Source organism: Pipistrellus hanaki (genome assembly GCF_964339955.1).
Source record: "Pipistrellus hanaki genome assembly, chromosome: X".
Classification (NCBI taxonomy): domain Eukaryota; kingdom Metazoa; phylum Chordata; class Mammalia; order Chiroptera; family Vespertilionidae; genus Pipistrellus; species Pipistrellus hanaki.
In genome coordinates, this window is record NC_140524.1 from 95,273,511 (window position 1) to 95,285,755 (window position 12,245).

At 40.4% G+C, this 12,245-nt stretch overlaps 1 protein-coding gene across 5 annotated transcripts in view; it reads left to right on the plus strand.

Moving 5' to 3' along the window:
- SH3KBP1 (SH3 domain containing kinase binding protein 1) overlaps nucleotides 1–12,245 on the plus strand; it is a 342,961-nt gene that overhangs the window by 134,546 nt on the left and 196,170 nt on the right. For all 5 annotated transcript variants that reach the window (XM_084869578.1, XM_084869576.1, XM_084869580.1 and 2 more), the window contains one exon: nucleotides 10,020–10,143. In XM_084869578.1, the coding sequence (XP_084725704.1) occupies nucleotides 10,020–10,143 (124 nt within the window). The remainder of the gene's footprint in view (nucleotides 1–10,019; nucleotides 10,144–12,245) is intronic.

Sequence of the window (12,245 nt, forward strand, 5' to 3'; positions counted from 1 at the left end):
GCTTAACTTTTTTTTTGTCTTAAAATTTTAAAAAATATATAGTTGACATACAATATTCTTTTTAAAATTAATTTCTTTATTGATTAAGGTATCACATATTTGTCCTCACCCCCCCCCCATTCCAATCCCCTACCTCCCCCACTCATGCCCCCACCCCCCTATTGTCCTTGATCACTGGTTAGGCTCATATGTGTGCACATAAGTCCTTTGGTTGATCTCTCCCTTTTATCCCCACCCTCCCTTTGAGGTTCAACAGTCTGACCCATGGTTCCTTATCTCTGGGTCTGTTCTTGTTCATCAGTCTATGTTGTTCACCATTTCCTCTAGATGAGTGAGATCATGTCCTACTGAAAATATACTTTAAGAATCAAAAATAAGACAAGCAATAATTGTTATTCTGAAAGGCATATGAATCAGTCTGTAGTGAACTTCTTTCTGGGCCACCAGTTCTTTTGAGAACCAATTTCAATGTCAAACAGTTCCTTGACATACAATATTCTATAAGTTCCAGGTGTACAGCATAGCGGTTAGACATTTATATACCTTGTGAAATAATGCCTCATACCCATCTGTCAGCATACATAGTTATTACAATATTATTGACTGTATTCCCTGTGGTGTACATTCCCCATGACTTACTTTATATCTGGAAGTTTGTATTGACTGATCCCTTTATTTTTTTTGCCCATCCTCCCCTCACCCCTTCCCACCTGGCAACCATCAGTTCTTTGTATCTTTGAGTTTGCTTGTTTGTTTTTTGTTTGTTTGTTTGTTTGTTTATTCTACATATAAGAGAAATCACATAGTATTTGTCTTTGTTCATTTTTTTTTTTATTTCACTTAGCATAATACCTTCTAGGTCCATCCATATTGTGACAGATGGTAAGATTCCATTCTTTTTTATGGCTCAGTAATATTCCATGGTACTACATCTTCTTTATCATTGGACAGCTAGGTTGCTTCCATATTTTTGATATTGTAAATAATGCTTCAATGAATATAGGAGTGCATATATCTTTCAAATTAGTGTTTTTGATTTCTTCGGACAAATATCCAGAAGTGGGATTGCTGGGTCATATTTTTTAGGAATCTCAGTCCAAACTCTTATTTGCACTCCAGCCACCAAAGTGAACTGTTTCTACCCATACTAAAACTACAAATAAGATTTAATATTGTCACTTTATATGCATTTTGTTTTTCTGGGTTGTTGTCATGTCATTAGTTATACTTATAATTCAAAAAAATTGAATTTTGACCCTAGCCGGTTTGACTCGGCAGATAGAGTGTCAGCCTGTGGATTGAAGGGCCCCGGATTCAATTATAATCAAGGGCACATGCCCAAGTTGTGGGTTTGATCCCCGGTAGGGGGCATGCAGGAGGCAGGCAATCAATGATTCTCTCTCATCATTGATGTTCCTCTCTTTCCCTCTCCCTTCCTCTCTGAAATCAATAACAAGTATTTTTTAAAATTGAATTTTATAACATATAATTGAAAAAAATGGTTTTGGGGCCTGGTGTGATTTCCCTGACATTTTAACTTTTTCAGTTTCCCTTCTTGATAAAATATATAGACTGAAGAGCTGTCTTTTAACTGTGTGTGTTCATATATACTGCATTGGGACTTTAAAAACGAGTACTGGAAATTATATAACCAAACTATATTAGGGGCCAGTGTGAACTCTTCCTGTTTGCAGAAAGAGTAGTCTACTGATTGGGAAGTAGTAAACACATTTCAATTATTAGTTTTTAAATTAATTAAAATTTTGTGTAGCTAACACAGGCACATGGTACCAATGAATAGGCACAAAATATATGCTTCCCTGTCTCTATGCCATTTTTTTCCATCCCAGGAGACAGCCTCAGTTATTGGTTTGTTGTTCTGTATCACACAATGAAGTATGCACATGCTCATGCAAATGCTAGCATACATTATTACGCCTTTTTACCTAGCAACGTGTCTTGGCAGTTTTCCTTATTGAAACAGACCAGCCTCATTCTTGGGAGAGAGTCACATGATTTGGATTTATCATAATTCATGTAACCACTTCTCTACTGACACACATTTATGTTCTTTCAGTCTTTTGCTAATTTAAGCAATGCCATAATGATTAATCTTGTACATATGCTGTTTTGCACATGTGCAAGTAAATTTGCAGTTTAAAATTCCTAGAAGTGGAAATGCTGAGTCAAAAGGCATAGGCATTTAAATTTTTGATAGATAATTGCCATATTGCTTCCCAGAGAGGATGTACTGATTTATACATCAATTTATACTCTTGTTGGGAAGGATGAGAAGGTATCTATCTCTACACTATTGCCAAAACTATCAATTTTTCATTGTTGCCAATCTCATAGATAAAAATGACGTTTCATATCAGCAGAATTAATAAATTCAGTGGTTATTGGAGAGGTCCATTGAGGAACTTCATGATATTTAATATCAAGGAAAAAAGATATCTCATTATAATTTTAAAAAATTGTGTACCTCCCACTCTATCTAGGCTGTCAACCTTGGGAAAGTTTTGTGGTTGCTCTTTATATCTCTTGTACTTACTCTTTATATGAATACCAGCTGTGTGCCAGGCACTGCACTACGTGCTGTGAAAACAGAGATAGCATTCTGAGAGCCCAGATTCTAGTGATAGGACTTAGTAAACATTATAATTCAGTAGGTGTAAATGCTATAATTTTAGGTATGAGTTCTCTGTAACTGGCACTGTTCCCCCACTTTGACATTTGTCTTTGTTGATGAATTTTCTTTTTCTTTTCTATATTGTATTTATACTCTTCTGTAATTCATCTGTCCTTTGTTTTGTGGCTTCTGGATTTTGTGTCAGTGTAAATTGTCTTTCCTAAAGATTGTAAAATCTTTCTCCCGTGCTTTCTTCTAGTGCTTTTAAGGTTCATTTTTTAAGTGACTAGATTTATTTTGAATGTCTAATATTTCCAGTCTAATAAAGAAATAAGTACTGCTTGTTTTCAAAAATGAGGCATTGCGTGAATTTTCTTATTGTATCTTCTTCCTACCACTCTTAAGCCTTATCTGTACCCTGTGAGATGAGAATTGATTGTGAACCAGTGAACACCATTTGTATCATTGTAGGGATGATACAGATTTCCATGCTGTCATAGTTTTGCACTAAAATGAAAACGCTTCCCCTTGTCTATAGATAGTCATCCTGCTGATAACACTCTGCTAAATTGGCCATTTATACGACAAATATTTATTCAGTGCCTACTAAAGCATGTCCAAACAGCTAGTTGGTATCGACATCCTTTGATCCAATGGTAATAATCTAGCTGTTCAGCAGGGAATGGGCATTGTATATAAAGATATAGAGATGACTGTCATGCAGGTAATTGTGTTGCATATCCAGTGACTGTGTTATTCTTTGGGACATGGAGGTAGCTGTTCTGATCTTTGTTTGGTATCTAGTTCTTGCTGAACTCTTTGTAGCATTCATTCCTGTCCTGCAAATCAAGAGCTTCTTGCCTGGTTTTCTGTTATCAGTGATTTTTGGGAAAAAATACTACCAATATGTGGTTGAAGATTTACATAGAAACATGACAGTTACATTAAAAAAAAAAAACTTTCCTTGTTTGCTTTGAGCCAAAGATATCTTGGGTATATTTATGAAGATATGTCAGAGCACTTTTCTCAGTGGCAGCATATTTTGTACATATAAGAAAGCCATTGTGGTATGAGATGTCAACGTGGTTTCACTGTGTAATTTTTAGGGGAAGTTATGAAATATTTCAAGCATTGGGAAAAGACAGAAACAGAATAACAAATACCCATGTGCCCACCAATCCACTTATTAAGTTTTCATAGTTTGCTGCATTACTTCAAACACTGCATATACTGTATATCTATCTATCTATCTATCTATCTATCTATCTATCTATCTATCGATAGATAGATAGATAGATATATAGATATATTTCTTTACAGTTGTCTCTAACGAAGTTGTTCCATTTCATGGTTCAACAGTATGGGTATTTTTTGAAAATTGTGCTAATGAAATATATATATTTTTAAAGAAACAGAATCTTATAAATGCAGCTGAAACTTCTTGGTGCTCTGCCATTGCTTTCCGCACACTTGCGGTGTTTTCCCAGGACTTTTGAGGCTGCCTGGCCTTTCACGAAGGGAGCCAAACGCCGGGAAAGCAGTTCTGCAAGCAGAGGACATTTTTTGGGTGACTGCTGCTCCAACTTGCCTTTTGCGTGGGGTGGGCAGGAAGATATGCATGGGGAGGCAACGTGCTATTCTTGGATTCAGTAGCTATTCAAAACTCTCTTGATAAGCAGATTTGGTGTAAGGGTTTGTTTTTAGAGATTTCCTTTTATCTCCTGCCAGTGGTGATATTGCAAAAGGTTTTCCATGAACTAGTGTGGGGGCACAGCTGTGATCCCACAGCCATATCTGGCTCTAAAGAAAGCCTTACCTCCAGAGAGAAACAGACCAGTGCCTTGCATCTGAGTGAGGGGACCCTGCTGAGCCTCTCTCTAAGGCAGAGGGAAGCCTAGGACCAGAATTTCTGGCAGGCCAAGGCACATGTGCCTGTACTATTGGCTGAAAGAGAGAAAGAAATACTGCAAGACACGAGGAAAGCAGCTGTGATGTAGAGAAAGGATGCTGTGCGGGACACTCAGCTGGTTGTGTCAGTTAGATGAGATGCACTTGGCTCATGCACTGAGGAGGGTGCAGCTGGCACATTCTGACCATTCATTTCCTTAATGTTGATCCCAGAAAGCTTCCTCCCTCTGATAGGAATTTTAAAAGACCCAAACACTCGCTTTTCATGTTTTTCACCTTCTAGGACAAGATGTGAACACATTTTGATTGAAAAGAATCTGTCTTCTGATTTAAGCGCTTGTGTTCTTTTAAATTGAAATTGCATATAGTGAAGTACAGAGATTTTAGAAATACAGTTCAATGAATTTTTAGGTGTGTGTACATCTGTGCAATTATCACCCAAACCAAATTATAGAACATTTTCATCCTCCCAGCAGGCTCTCTTGTACCTTTCACAGGCAGTATCTGAAGGTAACAGGCTAACTGCTGTTCAGAGATCTCTCACTATTGATTAGTCCTGCCTGTTGTCAAATTTCACATCAGTGGAATCATACAGTATGTCATATTTTGGGTCTGGCTTCTTTCACTAAACATTCTCACTGTGAAGCTCATTGTGTTATTAGGTGTAGTTCTTTTTATAGCATTTGCTATTTAATGATGACATTAATAATGACAATAAATAATTTGCATAGTACTCTCCAATTCACTGTTTGATTCTGAAGATACTTCTGTGATGCCAAAGCACTTAGCATTAGACTTTTTTTAGAGACAGAATTGCTGCTTAGAGTCTTTCAGTATTGCCCCCGAGGTCACCCACCTAATAAATGATGATGCCAGGACTAGTTCTATTTTAAAAAATATTTATTTTATTATTGACAGTATTACATATGTCTCCCATTTCCCCCCTTTATCCCCTTCTTCCAAGCCCCTATAATCGCCTAGGTCTTCACCACCCTATTGTTCATTTCAATGGGCTATGTGTGTGTGTGTGTGTGTATATATATATATATATATATATATATATATATATATATATATATATATTTTTTTTTTTTTTTTCTTTAAAAAACAACAATTCATAACATCATTCTTTCCATTTACCATGAAGTTGGTGGAAGACATAAAGAATAATAGGAGAGAGGGTCCCAAACTGGCTCTTCATTGGTATCCTACTGTGTGGTATTTTGGTTACTTGAAAGAAATTAAGGTTCAACCCAGCATGTGCATAGTATATAATGGATGGGGAGGGAGGGGAGAAAAGTAGCCGACTTGGCTCAGCAGCCGTCTACATACTGGCAGCTCCACTGAAAGCATAGTCAGAAAGCAGACTATGCTATTTTACTGGTAGTTCCCAGTTGCATGCAAATTATGCATTTGCCCAATGAGGCTGCTGTTTGCAGGTTGCTAAATGTGTCACAGAGAAATTTTGCTAGAGTGGCATTATTGGGGCTGTATGGCCTCCAGATTGGGGGGGGGGGGGCATCTTGGGCTCTGAACAGCATAGTGCTTTGGGAAACAGGAGTGGTATGAGTCCTCCTTTCTCTTTACTTGGGCGGTCCTTGCCACACGGCTCAGGTGTCAATGTAGCATCAATATCTTATTGATGGCCTTAATTTTACTGTATATGCCGAGTTTCCATTGTTAAAGCATCAGCTTTGAGATAAAGAGAAACAGGGTTTCCTTTATCTCTTAAAGCAATGTTCGGCAAACTCATTAGTTGACAGCCAAATATCAACAGTACAACGATTGAAATTTCTTTTGAGAGCCAAATTTTTTAAACTTAAACTTCTTCTAATACCGCTTTTTCAACATAGACCCACCCAGGCCATGGTATTTTGTGGAAGAGCCACACTCAAGGGGCCAAAAAGCTGCACGTGGCTCGCGAGCCGCAGTTTGCCGACCATGGTCCTAAGAGTTTTGCTGATACCTAATTATTCTTTAGTGTTTTTAAGTAAGTGCAATAATTGCTGATTTATATATGTAGACATGTAGGATTTCTATAAGCCCCATGGCCCACACATCTGGCCCAGGGTGTGGCCTCTACCACTGAGATCCAGATTCTTAACATAATAGTTAAAAGCATAGGCTTGGTGGTAAAAAAGCTGAGTTGAGGGTTGGGGGCTAGAAACACTCAAATCTAGGAAATCCAGTGTCCTACCACCTGGATCAGAACCTTGGAGAGCTCCAGGTAGCCAGAAGCTGGCAGTTGGAGGCAGGAGTTACTCCAGTGCCAATTCCACCCTCCTCTGCAGCAAAGAGCTTTTTGTGTATGGGTGATAAGAGACTCCCAGGATTTGGGCCTAAGACTCATGGGCTTATAGAGAAAGCAGTAGTGCATTATTCAGGCATGGTGGGAAGTGAAGGTCTCCACTGGAGGCAAGGTGAGGTGATTTTGAGTCTCCTTGCTAAAGACAGGAGAACAGTTTTTCCTGAGAGGTGAGGTGTAGCAGGAGAGCTCTGCTGCAACAAATGTCGGCATGCAAGTATCTATTTGAGTCGCTGCTTTCGTTCTTTGGGGTATATACCTAGGAGTGGAATTGTTTAGTCATATGGTAGTTCTGTTTTCCACAGTGACTGCACCATTTTACATTTCTACCAGCAACGTAAAAGGGTCCAATTCTCCACATCCTCATTAACACTGTTTTCCTTTTTATATAAAAAAATCCAGCCATCTTAGTGGGTATGAAGGGGTATTTCATTGTGATTTTGATTTGTATTTCCCTAATGACTAATGGTGTTGAGCATGTAGTTATGAGATTATTTGCCATTTGTATATCTTCTTTGGAAAAATGTTTACTCAAGTTATTTGCCTGGTGTTCATGGGTTTGTTTGTTTGTTTGTTTTATAACCCTTACCAGAGGATATTTTCCCATTGATTTTTAGAGAGCATGAAAAGGATAGAGAGAGACAGAGAAACATAGATGTGAGAGAGACACACTGATTGGTTGCCTTCTGTACAGGCTCCAACACGGGGAGAGAGCAGGGATCGGGTATGTGCCCTTGACTGAAATTGAACCTGTGACCTTTCAGTCCCAGGCTGAGGGTCTATCCATGGAGCCAAACCAGCTAGCGCTGGTGTTCATTGTTTCTAAGGCAGTATGGGAGGAATGGAGAGAAACAGAGAAATTGAGGAAGTAGATAAAGCCAAACTGGGTGATTCGTTAGTTATGGGGCTAACACTGGTTTTTCCAGCCTGGGTAAGTGGGTAGATAATGGACTACCACACAGAATAGCTCCTTTTATCCAAGAGAAAAGGGATAGGATGGAGCGGAGATGTTGGGGTTGGGTGGCGCTATGTTGAGCCTGGTGTATCTGGGTGTTGTACAGGCAGAGAGCAAGATGTACTGCCCATACCCGTGTGTCTGATTGGTTTCTCCAGAAAAACACAGGGCACGTTATGTTTTGTCCTCTCCCTGCTTTCATCTAAAAATCAGCTTGAGAAATTTGGTCATCATTAGGCTTCTCAATCTGGCAAATGTAAAAAAATCATTGTGGGGACAAAGGACTCTGGGATGTATGAACCGACACCTCTCCTGGTGCTGGTTTCTCTGCCCTTAAACACTTGCTTAACCAGATCAGCCTTTCCAGGTACATGGAATGCTGCTCTGAAGCCTGGCCTGCAAGCACCCTTAACAAACCGTGGCTTCTGAAGCCATCTCTGATAACCACCCCAGTCTCTCAAGCATTTGCCCCTTCCTGCCTCTTCCCCAACTGTGTGCCATTAGCTGTTAGTGCTAAGCAAATGCTTGTCATATCACCCAGCCCACCGAATTTCTCTGAATTACTACACGGCAACGTTGGATGCTACATCACTGTATTACGTGATGTCCAGTCATATCCACAGTGCAATGGAAAGTGAAGTTTGAGCAACTGTTCTCCCCCCAAAGAACCAGCTGTTAGAGAATGAGCCCCCATGGCAGTTTGTTTTCTTTACTTGTAGAGCCATAGTCTGGCAGCCGCCACTAAGAAAGCATCTCATCATGTGCCTCAGGCGGGCAATGTTTGCAGATTGTCCCCTGATGCCATCTGCCTGTGAAGCTGCAGAAACCCCCAGCAACTGCTGTTTTAGCAGGTGCTGGGCTGCTGAGGTGGGAGTCCATGTGCATATACATGAATGCACACAGCTTTGTGCTGTGCTGGCCTGGGGTGCCAGCTGAAACTCGCAAGCCAGCAAAGCGCCAGCCCCAGTTGCTGGTTTCCGGTGGGGCCCTGGTGAGGGAGGCGGGGAGGGAGAGAGGGAAGTAGGGTGAGGCTATTGTGAACCCAGCCAGCCATTCAGCAACTGGGACTTGACTACAGTAACGCTGGTGTGTATGTAGGAAGCTGCCAGGCAGTGGCTGTGTTTTGACAAGCTTTTGTTCTTGTCCTGCTTCTGCCCAGGCCAGATTGTGGTCCCCTACCTAATTTACCATCTTCATGTTCATTCCATAGAAGTAGACCTTCCCCATTTCTTGCCCCTTTGTTCTTTCTAAAGAACATTTTTCATCCTTGAGCCTTCCTGCCACTCAGCCATCATTGGGTCTAGCCCTTAGCTCTCTTTTTCACCGAGTCATTGTGATTACGGGTTCACACAAGCTCCAGATCTGCAGTTTGTGAGTTATTATCATTTCAGGTTAATGATGCTTTTGAAAAGAATTATGTGAATTATTAAAGTAATTTGAAGTCATAATATCAGCCATCAGGTTTTAAAAATCTATATGTTAATGGAGCTTTGATACAAGAACTCCTGGAGCAAACTTTTTCTGTAAAGAGCTGTGTATTTTAGGCTTTGATCTCTCTCTCAACTACTCAACTCTGCTATGTAGCCTCAAAGCAGCTGTAGAAAATACTTAAGCAAATGAAGGCATTTTTGCTTTAATGCAAGTTTACTTATAAAACCAGGGGGCAGGTTATAGTTTGCTGACCCCAGGCCTAGAATGACAATCTTTATGTCACTTATTATCCTTATATTTTTCTTTGTTACGAGTTAAAAAGCCAGAGAACTTGATAACTGTAAATGAACTTAAATCATATTCTTTTGGATTTAGCATAATTGGGGGCACAATGGTGATTTGGGAATTTACTTCTCTAAACCCCTATTGGGAAGAATAGAAACCAGAAGGCTTTTAAGGGATGACTCTGCTTGGCCAAAGCTTGCCATTGTTAAAAAAGTAGAATGGACTGTCACAGCTGTGTGGTTATGGCCACTTGGAATGGCATAGTCACATAAGGTCACATCACCATGTCGGCCATTATTTCATCTTATGGGACCAGATGCATCTCTGAGAAACTTAAGGGGAAAAAACTACAAAAATATAGAAAATGGTGTTTTTAAAACATCCTGGTATACGGAGTTGAGATCATTGTAGTTGATTGTCAGAAAACTGAAGCATAAGATAGTCAAAGAAGCATTTTAAAATACCAAACTACAATCTTGTTTTCATCTTATCTGTCCTCACAGGAAATAAAGAAAGAGATGAAGAAAGACCCTCTCTCCAGCAAAGCTCCAGAAAAGCCCATGCACGAAGTGTCCAGTGGAAATGCTTTGCTGTCTTCTGAAACAATTCTGAGAACCAACAAGAGAGGTATGGAAAAAAAAGAAAGAGCCCCTTTCCCCCACACAAACATAAACCAAGACTACTGGGTGAACTATGTCAAATTTCACATTGCCGAAAAATTGACTGGCATTTGCCCTTTTGGGTTTTTTAGTATACACTTTGGACACACACACACACACACGGCCAGTAACGATACAATAACTATAATAAAGGGAACTAATAATATTTTTTGACAGTGGGAAAGTAAACTACATTTGTGAATGATGATTTTTCTAGCACTTCAGCTTTTGCTTTCATATCTGTTTTTAAGGATGGAAGATGACTTTAGAGAATGCTATGGTGCAGGCTGTGTCCATGTCTGGCCATGCGCTCTTTTTAATTTCAGGGCAGGCTTTATCAGGGTCTTTCTATCTCTAACTGCTGGGCTCCTGGGCACACCTGGTCTCTGTCAGTTCAGGAGGCAGTACATATAAGGTAGAGCTCATCCATTCATCTAACCAAGAAATCTTTAACCAGCCTCACTTGAGACCTCGAGGCAGATTTTTAGGTAGTAGCTTGCTGGAGTTTTGTTTTCTCCTCTACCCCCCTCCGCTTTCTGATATTGTTGTTTGAAACGATAGGAGAGAGAATATAAGGCTGCAGAGAGGATTCGATTCAATTTTAGATTCTGGTCACACTAGACTCCCTGTTTTTTCCCTGACCCTGCCCTCCTGGTGGATCAACCAGGACACACATTAAGCCTGCCGGAGGTAGGTTAGCGTCAGCTGCAGGCTTTTCACAGGCTTATTACTTCCTTAAAGAGAAATATAGAGCTGTTCAAAAGCAGGGGCAGGAAATGTATTAGCAAAGAGTTCCATTAAAAAAAAAAAGGCAAGTTTACATAACCACGGGGAAGAACACCTAATCTTTCATAAAATGTAGACAGCCTAAGAATTTGTCCAATAAACTGTCCATTGATCATAGTGCTTGAGCCATGGCTTTGTGTGTCTATTCCTTCCTTCTTCTTCCTCTACCCCCTCCAGCTGCCCTGGGTTTCGTTTCCTTTTTATAAAAAATTATTCAGATTAAAAATTGGCTGGAGGCCCACAATGGTTAGCAGCTATAGGATCTCCCCTCCTCTCCCCTCCCTTCCCCTCCCCTCCCTTCCCCTCCCCTCTTCTTCCTTCCCCTCATCTCCTTCTCCTACCAATGCAGGAGATTACCCATTTTAAGAATTAAGTGTAATTTGCTGTAAACCTACAGTCGTCCCCAAAAGTGTCTCCTACATTCTTGCAAATAAGTTCCAGAGCTCCTGAGGCCAGCCTGCTCTCATCGGGCTTGGACAGCTTAGAGCTCAGTGAGTGTCTGTCCATGTCTCCAAACCCCTGCTGATCTGAGCCCTCATTTCCTCCTGATGCTGCTGGGGGCCCTGAGCTGAGGTACATATTGATCAGCGGCGAGGCCTCTCTGCTAGCCCTGCTTTTGTAAAGTAAATAAGACAATTAAGGTAATTAATGAAATTTCACAAGATAAGAAATTAATTAAGGAATTAAGGTAATTATCTGGATGAGTTTGGTAAAAATACCGAACTTCAAATCAATAAAGGGATCAAACTTTTTAGTTAATTGTCTCTTTACAACTAAAAATCTGGCCTTGGAGGTCCCCTATGAAATTCTTCATTAACCAAAAAAATGGAATTAAAAAGAGTAGCTTACTGGCTATGTTCCTTTTTGGAACTTTCACCTTAGGCCCGCAGCCTGATTCTGATCAACATTTTACTCTTAGGTATTTTATAGAGGGAATCTGGCAGTGGCTCTGAAACCTTAGCACATGGGGCGTTCTGTAAATATGAAACATTTAGCAAAGCATCTTCATGCTGTCCCAGGCTTCATGCTGACCCCTGGGTCACCTGGGCCCAACATAAATTTCCAGTTGAAGGGAAGCATTGTGTGCCAGGCCCAGTGCCCTTTGCGGCCCTGCCCCCGCCCATCAAGACTACCAGGATCCTACTACTCCTTATACTGAACAGCGGGTGGATTGATTGGCCTTGTAAGGCCAGATAAATAGTTCATTGTGTTGAGCTCAAAAGCTACATTTTTTCCCACCCCCAAATCAATGAAAAACCACTTTTTCCCCCTTAAAACAAGGAT